Source organism: Salpingoeca rosetta (genome assembly GCF_000188695.1).
Source record: "Salpingoeca rosetta unplaced genomic scaffold supercont1.25, whole genome shotgun sequence".
Lineage (NCBI taxonomy): Eukaryota > Choanoflagellata > Craspedida > Salpingoecidae > Salpingoeca > Salpingoeca rosetta.
The window spans coordinates 107,766-117,765 of NW_004754909.1; the positions used below are offsets into that span (position 1 = coordinate 107,766).

General features: G+C 56.1%; 5 protein-coding genes across 5 annotated transcripts in view; 2 read left to right on the forward strand and 3 right to left on the reverse strand.

Moving 5' to 3' along the window:
• The window catches only part of PTSG_08748 (peptidyl-prolyl cis-trans isomerase), a 2,723-nt gene extending 1,774 nt beyond the window's left edge, over positions 1 to 949 (forward strand). Inside the window, exons 5-6 of the mRNA XM_004990074.1 lie at positions 249 to 346; positions 505 to 949. Of these exons, the coding sequence (XP_004990131.1) occupies positions 249 to 346; positions 505 to 540 (134 nt within the window). The 3' untranslated portion in view covers positions 541 to 949. The remainder of the gene's footprint in view (positions 1 to 248; positions 347 to 504) is intronic.
• On the reverse strand, positions 924 to 1,352 carry PTSG_12786 (uncharacterized protein; the record flags this gene model as incomplete). Its single annotated transcript, XM_004990075.1, has 1 exon — positions 924 to 1,352. The coding sequence occupies one exon, from the start codon at positions 1,350 to 1,352 to the stop codon at positions 924 to 926; it is 429 nt and encodes a 142-aa protein (XP_004990132.1).
• A 117-nt stretch (positions 1,353 to 1,469) lies between these two features.
• On the reverse strand, positions 1,470 to 2,444 carry PTSG_08749 (uncharacterized protein; the record flags this gene model as incomplete). Its single annotated transcript, XM_004990076.1, has 4 exons — positions 1,470 to 1,554; positions 1,862 to 1,957; positions 2,123 to 2,208; positions 2,442 to 2,444. 4 exons carry the CDS (start codon positions 2,442 to 2,444, stop codon positions 1,470 to 1,472), a joined length of 270 nt encoding a protein of 89 aa, XP_004990133.1.
• A 161-nt stretch (positions 2,445 to 2,605) lies between these two features.
• PTSG_08750 (uncharacterized protein) lies at positions 2,606 to 5,102 on the forward strand. The gene is made up of 6 exons (XM_004990077.1): positions 2,606 to 3,127; positions 3,329 to 3,461; positions 3,634 to 3,786; positions 3,969 to 4,283; positions 4,505 to 4,561; positions 4,703 to 5,102. Exons 1-6 carry the CDS (start codon positions 2,715 to 2,717, stop codon positions 4,898 to 4,900), a joined length of 1,269 nt encoding a protein of 422 aa, XP_004990134.1. The 5' UTR covers positions 2,606 to 2,714; the 3' UTR covers positions 4,901 to 5,102.
• PTSG_08751 (uncharacterized protein) overlaps positions 5,089 to 10,000 on the reverse strand; it is a 7,414-nt gene continuing 2,502 nt past the window's right edge. Inside the window, exons 7-20 of the mRNA XM_004990078.1 lie at positions 9,913 to 9,998; positions 9,621 to 9,779; positions 9,290 to 9,391; positions 8,940 to 9,055; positions 8,506 to 8,674; positions 8,219 to 8,341; positions 7,938 to 8,039; positions 7,209 to 7,292; positions 6,915 to 7,057; positions 6,578 to 6,677; positions 6,193 to 6,422; positions 5,763 to 5,892; positions 5,474 to 5,593; positions 5,089 to 5,319 (exon numbers count right to left, since the gene is read on the reverse strand). Coding sequence (XP_004990135.1) covers positions 5,275 to 5,319; positions 5,474 to 5,593; positions 5,763 to 5,892; positions 6,193 to 6,422; positions 6,578 to 6,677; positions 6,915 to 7,057; positions 7,209 to 7,292; positions 7,938 to 8,039; positions 8,219 to 8,341; positions 8,506 to 8,674; positions 8,940 to 9,055; positions 9,290 to 9,391; positions 9,621 to 9,779; positions 9,913 to 9,998 — 1,709 coding nt within the window. The 3' untranslated portion in view covers positions 5,089 to 5,274. The remainder of the gene's footprint in view (positions 5,320 to 5,473; positions 5,594 to 5,762; positions 5,893 to 6,192; positions 6,423 to 6,577; positions 6,678 to 6,914; positions 7,058 to 7,208; positions 7,293 to 7,937; positions 8,040 to 8,218; positions 8,342 to 8,505; positions 8,675 to 8,939; positions 9,056 to 9,289; positions 9,392 to 9,620; positions 9,780 to 9,912; positions 9,999 to 10,000) is intronic.

The following is a 10,000-nucleotide window of genomic DNA, read 5'->3' on the forward strand; positions in this document are numbered from 1 at the left end:
GTGTGTGTGTGTGTGTGTGTGTGTGTGTGTGTGTGTGTGTGTGTGTGTGTGTGTGTGTGTGTGTGTGTGTGTGTTGTGTGTGTGTGTTGTGTGTGTTTGTGTTGTGTGTGTGTGTATGTGTGTGTGTGCGTGTGTGTGTGTGTGTGTTGTTCTTGCATTGCATACCAGTGCACAACCTCACCCTCGCTCCACACCTCATCCCACCCCACCCCATCCCATCACCCCACCCCACCCTCATGCTTGCCAAGGCCGCCACGTTGTGTTTGGCCGCGTGACGGACGAGTCGATGGACATTGTGCGCAAGGTCGAGGCCAAGGGCAGCCGCTCCGGCAAGACAAGCGCTAAGGTGATGTCATGTGGTGTGTGACGTGTGTGTGTTTGTGTGACGTATCGTCTTTGTGTGTGTTTGTGTTTGGTCAGACGTGGTTACTGTGCCGCGAATGCATTCCAAGTGACCACCACAACTCACTCCCCCTCCCTTCCCTCGCTTCATATTCGTTGCAGATCACCATCCGCGACTCTGGCGAGCTCAAGGACTAAGCACACACACGTGGACGCACAAGACACGTCACAGCAGCAGCACTTTCCGCTGCCAGCGTGTGATTGCATTGTCGTCCCATATCCATGTCACCTGTTCCTGTTGTTGGTCCAAGCAACCCTTACGAAGCGTGTTTGTTCCCTCACTCTGTGCTTGTTCACTTGTCTCCCCACCACCATTCTCTCCAATACACAACCGATACAACACCTATTGCAAACAAATCCAACACCCACACGCACACCCACGCATACGCAAAGCCGCTGACAGCGACCCAATGGCGGTGTGCATTGTTTCGTGTCAAGATAACGCGTCTCGCCGGCAGCGGCGAACAAAACAACAGCAACAAACAACACAGGCATCACGCGTGCACAGGCAGACAGGCAGCTCAAGGGCACGCGAGCAGAGGGGGGGGGGGAGAAGAAGACAAAAGCAAAACGGCAGCCAGCCAGTCTGACGCACTTGAAACACACAACAACAAAGGGCGACAACAACGACCAGCAATTACAGCCACAATACACTGGCGCCTAAGAACGAATAGCACTGCACTGCACAAAACGAGACGCTTGCTTGCAGGCACAACAGCGAAACACAACCACGGAACACATGCTGGACAACAACAAAAAACATGAAGATGCAAGGTAGGGGCAGGCAGATTTACAAGGAGGGATCGTGGAAGAGCTGATGGAGGAGTATGAGGAGGCGGTTGGATTGAGGGGTCTCCAGCGCGTCTTGAACAGCGAAATGACCGCCCACGCCGCCGCGGATGATCATGATGCAGCCCGTCACAGGCACACGCAGAAGATCGCAGTGACATGACACGGGCATGTCTCAAGTGGAGGCAACGGAGACGTGTGTTGGTGTCGATGGAGGAGCCAAAGGAAGAGGGAAGAAGGAAGAAGGAAGAGGGTGTGGGTGTGGATGGGCCAGTGATTTAGGAGGAGAACTTGGCCCAGATGTGAAGGAGGAAGACGGATGCGATGAAGGCAACGCTGAAGATGAGCACCGTGTAGGGATCACTGCGCAAGCACAACGAAGCGCCAAGGGAATGGGTCAGAAGGGGAAGGTGTGAGCATTTGTTAGTTGAAGGAATGTACAGGGAAACAAGGAGAAGGAGAAATAGCAATGGAGGCAAATCGTGCAGAGAACGCGTACAGATGGAGATGGAAACAGAACGACACACACGTGAATGCACCCATACACACGCACCCACGCACACACAGACACAGATGCACGCACACACGCACACACACACACAGACACAGAAACAGATGCACAGACACAGATGCACACACACACAGACACATCGCTTTTCTCGTGACTTACACTTGTGCGCCTGTGGCGCCCTCTTTGTAGATGAGTGCGGCATCGGCATTTTGCCTGGGAGCGCGCACGGCCTCAGTCTTCGGGGCCTTGCCGCGGCTATGGATTGCGATGGAAGAAAAAAGCGAGCGAGTGAGAGAAAGGGGAGGGGGTGTGTGAGTCGGAATCGACAAGGGGAGGGCGTGTTACAAAGGCAACGTTAAGCTGCAATAGCATCAGTAGCACCAGCACCAGCAATAAGAACACATGGCGGTCCAGACTAACGCTCGGCTGGCTGCTGCGGCGTTCACGCGGCGGGTCGGGCCGCTACCACCGCGGTTGACATCCGTGGCGCTTGAGGGCTTGACGGGCTGCAGTCGCAAACGTGAGGGGAGCGGTGGAGGTTGGTGTGAGAGGCGATGATATAACACTTCATACAGGTACAGGCACACACACACACACACACAAACACACACACACATAGACACACACATCCACACACACATCCATACACCACACATCCACACATCCATCCACACAGACATCCATACACCACACAGACATCCACACACATCCATACACCACACAGACCATGCATACATACCATGGCTGCAGCGGTTGGTGGTCGTTGGTTGGTTGGTGCTGGTTGCTCTCGTCTCTGGCTGCTGTGTAGACGTGTCAGGAAAATTTGCACAAGAAATACCGCGAAAGATACCCACCAATCGTCCCAGCTGCTGGTTTGGCGGGAAGCAAAAGCAACAACAACAACGACAATGAAGGACAACAACAGCGCATTTGGCACTCCCGCACCTGATCTCCATCTCACTGCGAGCGCCGTCACCGCACTGGAGACGCCTTTCACGCACGCCTTTGCAACATGGATGACGATGCTCCACGCTCGTTCCAGCTGTGCGAGGGTGGGCCGCGGTACATGGTGGCCGTGGAAGTGGCGCGGTATTTCCACCAGTCCCCAGAGCAGCTGTTTGAGCTGTACCCGTCCTTGTACCGACGACAGGCTACTACTGCGGAGCGGGGGACTCTCAAGCGCTGGAACATCTCGCACGCGCCCATCGTGACCCTGCTCCTGGCAGAGGAGGTGGAGTGCATCCTCGAGAAGGACGACCGGCGCCTGCACTTGCAGCCGCTGCCAGCCGTGGCCAAGAAGCCATCCACCTTCAAAGACGAGAAAGTGCTTCTCACCCGCAGCTCGCACGCACCTCCCATCCCGAAGCAGCCAACGCAACCACTCAAGCCTGCCCGTCCACGCAACCTCTTTGCGCCCTACTACGCGTAAGTTTGCATGTGTGTGTGTGGTGTGTGCGTGTGTTTGTGTGTATGTGTGTGTAATTTCCTTCTTCACTTGCGTTTGTGATGGTTTGTCATGTGCGTTGGCGCGTGTGCAGCATCGCTTGCATGCGACTGGCAATTTGGCGCCATTATCCATTGCAGCGCTCACACGCTGAGGCGATGCTTGCCTTACCTTACTGGCAGGTCTCCGTGTGGACTTGCGAGCACCTCCGACGAGGAACCCGAGCACCTTGCCTCCATCACCCTCAACCTCGACCTGAATGGCCACAAGCTCAGAGATCAGTTCCTGTGGAACACCCAGGACAAATCCATCAGCGTGCGTTTATGCTCTGTGTGCATGCGTGTGTGTGTGCGTGAGTGTGTGTGTGTGAGGGATTGCTGTGGGGATTTGAAAGGCGTTTGTTGCGTTTGTGCCTGCTCCACAGACAGTTACGATGATGCCCACAGCGGTCCCTCGCACACACACACACACATACACACACACATAGGTGTACAAGTTTGCCCAGCAGCTGTGCCAGGATCTGGAGGTGCCCACGCTGTTTACACATCAGGTGGCGGCGGCAATACAGTCGCAGATTGACGCTCACCATGCTCTCAAGGAGTACACGCCAGAGACCGACAACATCATCATTAAACTGGAGGTAAATGCAATGCCCCCGTCCACACCATGCATCCTTGCCCTTTTACCTGCGCAGCGGTCAGCCGGTTGTCTTCCACAACGTCCTCCTGCGTGCTCTTTCTCACGCTATCCCAACACGGAACTCCCACCTCCCCTCGCTGCCTTTGCTGGCTGGTTCGTCATGTTCGATCATCGGCTGTGCAGGTGCAAGTTGGCACGACGCAGCTTGTGGACCAGTTTGAGTGGGACATCTCAAACCCGCTCAACTCCCCCGAGCACTTTGCCGAGACGCTGACACGCGACCTGGGTCTTGGCCCTACGTATACCAACAGCATCGCCGTGGCCATTCGCGAGAAAGTGCTGCAGGCAAAGCAGGCGCTGCTGCAGTCACAGGTGCCCGAGCTCGCACCGCCCGTCGCCGATGCGGAGGAGGTGTTCCGTGTCGCCGACGCTGACGAGTGGGGCCCTGCCCTGTACACCATGTCCAGGCGGGAGCTGCACAAGAAGCAGACAGACGAGGTGTGCAAGTGATAGGGCTTGGGGGGGGGGAAGCGTAGCGTTGTTGTTCTGCTTGTGTGGTGTGTGCCTGCGCATGTGTATACGTGTGTGCCTACGTGTGTGCCTACGTGTGTGCCTAAGTGTGTGTGTGTGTGTGTGTGTGTGTGTGTGTGTGTGTGCGTGTGTGTAAGTGAAGAAACGCACTGCGTGTTGTCTCACCACTGACACCACCTGATGTTCAGGATCGGGAGAGCAGACGACGCCGCCGTGGACGGCCAGAGGACCGCCAGTCGAAGCGGGTACGTGAACACGTTGACACACACATGTGGACACGTTCACAGACACACAGACATGCGCGCGCACACGCACGCACACACCATACCTCACCCTTCTCTTCCCACCACCACCACCACCACCACCACCACCACCACCACCACCAGAGCAAGCGGGCGCAGGAGCAGGCCAAGTCCGACGATGCGGCGTTTGAGGTGGAGTCACTGCAGGCGCTGCCGTCGTACACGCCGCGCGTCAAGGCATACCTCGTGCAGAGGGGGTTTGGCGACATTGAGAAGAAGGAATGGATCAAGGCTGCACTCGCTCGCCAGCCGCCAAGCAAGAAGGCGTTCTCAAACGCATAGCAGCACGCGTGGTGGTTGGCTGGTCGGTTGGTTGGTGGTAATGATGTTGATGATAATTGTGGTGGTAATGATGGTGAACGTGGTGAAGGTGCAGTCTTCAGGTTGTTACTACGTCTGTGCGCCGCTTGTACATATGTCATGCGCACGAAGGATTGTCAGCAATAAATGCCCATTCGAATTGCAGGGGGCGCGAACGGATGAGGAGGTTGTGGCCATTTATCCATTGCTTGCAGCAGGTGGCAGCTGACACAGCGGCGGGGGCGTGATGGTGGTGGTGGTGGTGGTGGTGGTGCAATCGTATGTACAACAGCAACAGCAACAGAACAACAGAACAACAGTTGGGCAGACGCAACAGGCATAATGGTTGTGTGGGTTCATGCCACGAGTGCTGGCTCCACGCCGAGTTCCTGCATCTCAAGCTGATAAACATGACGGGGTGCAGGTTGGGTGAGGTTATGGTTGGGGGGGGGGAGCGGGGTCTGAGCGCAAGGGCAGGTACAGGCAGACACACACACACACACACACACACACACACACACACACACACACACACACACACACACACACACACACCTCGATTTCCTGCTTGAGGCTTGTGTCTGTGAGGTTGTGTTTTGTGGCGAACTTGAAGCACTGCTCTGCCTCCAGCCCGCGTCCCGTGCGAAGACAGATCAGACACAGATACGCCCACACCTGAACACCACAACGCAGATACACACATGCATTAGCGCCATGAGCCGTGGTGGGGGTTGTACAACGTTAACAATACGAAATGCTGCACGCTTGGGACGATTCAACAACATGGAAGGAGCAATTACATCACCACACCACCACATCAACACGATCAGCACTGGTTGCGCACCGTTGGGTTGCGCGGGTCGTACATGTTGGCCTCTGCCAACGCGTCTTCGGCGTCCTCCAGTTGGCCGAGACGATAGCAGGCGACGCCAAGACCCAGCCATGCCAGGCTCGACGGGCGCTGGTTGCACGTCCTGTGGATGGGCACGCGGGGAAAAGCGTGGGTGATGGGGAATGATACACACACAGACACAGACACACACACACACACATACACAGACACACAGACACACACACACAGCCACAGACAAACACACAGAAAAACACACAGACAGACACGCACACACACACACACAGACACACACACACATACACAGACACACACACACACACACACACAGCCACAGACAAACACACAGAAAAACACACAGACAGACACACACACACAATCGCACGCACATGCAAGCATATCCCCCCCCGGCCACGGTGTTCACCTGAGGTACATGTCCTTGGCGAGTGCAAAGTCGTCCTCTGCAAGATAGATGCGTCCGAGCCGCAGCCGCACAATGTCCTCCTCACCCGTCGTGCCTTCGAGTGCAAGCGCATGCTCGTAGTGGGAGCGCGCTGTGTCGGGATGGTGCGGGTACTGCGTGTGCCCGAGCCACGCCCACAGGTCCGCATCGTCGAATTGGTCCGACAGACACGCGTCAAGCAGCTGCTGCGCCTGAAGAATTGCAGTACCATGTACACATGAAGAGCTCGTCAGTGTTAATCGTGGTGGTGGTGGTGGTGTTGTTGCTGAGGCAGGATCGATGCGACTTCAAAACCGTTCACACCCATTATCTGCATGGCATTGCAGCATGTCCGTGTGCCCCACACCTTTGATGAGTCTGACATGGGGTCCATGATGTCGAGGCGTGCCTCGATCAGACGCGTCCCAATGCACACCCCGTCCATCGCAATGTGGCCCGCAACCGCACTGTCGTCGGCACAAGTGCATGTGTGTGTGTGTGTGTGTGTGTGTGTGTGTATGTGTGTGTGTGTGTGTGTGTGTGTGTGTGTGTGTGTGTGTGTGTGTGTGTGTGTGTGTGTGTGTGTGTGTGTGTGAATTGATGTGGCGCGACGGGGACTGGTCAAGAACAACAAAACCGACGGCAACGACGACAATTACGAAACCATCGCGGCACGTCATCGCCAGCAGCACACAGCACGGCACCTCTGTGCGAGGACGGGGAGCCCCATGGAGGCGAGGAAGTCTGCAGCGAGGAGGAGACACGACGTGTAGTGCCCGGCACGCGGCATGGAGTTCTTCATGGCCGTGTCGAGATGCAGATCCGCAGCAACATCGTCCGGGTTGGCCTGTGGTCGTAGTTGCAGTTGGACAGGTGGTGGAGAGATGATGGTGGCGAGGTTGGCGGAGGGACGGTGAAGGCATATGCGGGTGCACAACGAGACATGCACAGACATCGGAAACATGTGGGAGACAGCCCCTGTCTTGTGATCATCTCACGTGTTGGACGGCGAGATAGCGGAGGGTCCACATGAGCTCTGATGAGTCATCGATGGACGTGGCCGCCTCAAGCAGATCCAAACCCTGAACACACACACACACACACACACACACACACACACACACACACACACACACACACACACACACATCGTGGCCGTGGATAGGGATATACGTGCTAAGCGGACTCTGACTTCCCTCATCAATTGCGGCCATTAAGCTCCAAACCGCTGAATCTGTACGCGGCCGCTTCACCACTGTACGACCCATCCATGGCTTTCTGGTTTACGGAGTGTATAATCCTAAGCTCAAATGAGGATAGATCGGCGGCCATAATGGGAGTACCAATATAGTTTGCAATGCTCCAAAGGAACAGTCGGCCGACCTTGATGGACTCCTCTCCATGGGTAAACTAGAACTAACGAGCGAATTCCTATCGGCTGTGTCGTTCTTGCACGGCGCATGAACCGTTCGGTCTGAACACGAGCACACACACACACACACACACACACACACACACACACACACACACACACACACACACACACATGGAACAGGGATGCCATATGACGGACACGCGGTATTGGACGTTTGTGGGCGGATAGATGGATGATAAAAAGCACGTGCTCATGTTGTTTCATGGTCATGACAAGGGGAAAAGCCGCGACCACGAGCAACTGTGACCACGACCATCACGACCACCACCGTGACCACCATCATCATGCCCACCTCGTGTGCGCGGCCGTCGAGTACGGCGATGAGGCCGAGGAGAGCGAGCGACTGCGCGTGGCGCTGGTCGATGCTCACGGCCCGGCGGAGACACTCCTCAGCCTGGTGGCGATTAGGTCGGTGCGTGAGGGGGGAGATGGATGTTAGGTAGGTACGGGGGGGGGGGGGTTAGAGGAGGGAAGGGAGGTGTACATAAAGAAGTGTGTACATATACAGACAGACAGACAGACAGACACACACACACACACACACACACACACACACACACACAGACAGGACACCTTTGATGTGTCGCCGACGCGTGTTGAGAAAGCTGCGTACTCAAACCAGCACTGTGCGTCGTTTGAAAACCGCTGCGTGCACTCGTCCCACAGCGCCTGCGCCTTGTCAAGATTCAGCAAACCCTACCATGATGACGGTGACGGTGATGGTGATGGTGATGGTGATGATGAGGAACGAAATCACGTGACAGCAGACACACTTGCTTCTCAGATAAACAAGTCGAGCAGCCATGCAACCAACGCCAACGTTATCATCGCCACTACAGTTTGTCATCACGGCAGCGCACCTCGCTCTCGCGTGCAAACTGCATGACGTGTTCCATGGGGACATCCACGGCGCCCGCGGACGACGGGCGGTTGAACGAGAACTCCCGATTGAGCGTGGCGTGCATTTGGGTCGTCAAATACACGTACAACTTGCTTAGGAACTCCTGTCGCCCCTGCGCACTGTGCAGCCTAAAGGTGGAGGGGTGGAGATAAGGCGCGGTGGTGAGATTGGAGTTGAAGAGGTCAGTGAAGACTGGTCAACAGGAGCAATGAACAACAGGAACTAACACACAACCAGATGACAGACAGACACAAACACACACACACACAGACATACACAGACACACAGACAGACAGACAGACAGACAGACACACACACACACACACACACACACACACACACAGGCACAGACAGACACACACACGCACAATTGCACAAGAGAGTGTAGCTTACTCGTTGACAGTTGCGAACTTTTCTCTGACGAGGGTCATGACAGTCTGCTTGAGCTGCTCCTTGAAGGCCTCGTATTTGCCGTTCGTGTTGAGGTCATAGAGCACCCGCTGTTTCACCTGCGCAGCACAGCCACCGTGGTGATGGTGGCGAGGTGAGTTGGGGCGGGCACATGTGGACACACAGACACACAGGCGCACGCAAAAGGAGGCCGACGGACTGATGGACAGACGGACCGACAGACAGACAGAGACATACAGAGACACACAGACACATGCACACACAGACACACACGCACACACATGGACGCAAACGCCTCCAGTGCCACCGTCACCACGACTGCGAAGACGTACGTCTGCCTGGGAGAGGGTACTGTCGGCCTGCTGTGCGGCCCTGAGCTGCGAGACGAGGTCGTTTGCAATCGCCGCAACACGCGACTTGTACCCGTCCAGCGCCTGCACGGTGTGGTGGCGGCGGTGGTGATTATGGTGGTCATGGTGGTGATGTAAGGATGAGCCATGGTGCATGTGACACCAATTGCGCACAGACAGATAGACAGACAGACAGACAGACAGACAGACAGACACACACACACACACACACACACACACACAGACACAGACGCAGACGCAGACACAGACAGACACAGACAGACAGACAGGAAGCGGCGCGCGTGTGTGTGACCTGCTGTGCGGTGACGAGCGGAGAGGGGCGGACGTCGCGCGGGGGAATGAGCGACGACACGCGAGCGGCGATTGCTGATGGCGATCGCTGGCGGATCAGGGGACGCGTGAACTCAAACGACAGCACCACAAACGTCCCCGCATCCTCAAACACCTGGCCCTGATGGTGGTGGTGGTGGTGGTGGTGGTTAGGGGAAGAAAGGTGCGTGGGTGTACAACACAGCAATCATCTCGTGTGCGTAAGTGTAATGTGCATGTGTGCGTGTGCGCGTGTGCGCGTGTGCTTGTGTCACCTCGGGTGGGGCGGTGTCTGTGACGGCGGGCGTTGGCGCTTTCTTTGATTTCGACTTCTTCGCATCATCCAGCAGCAGCGTCGATTCT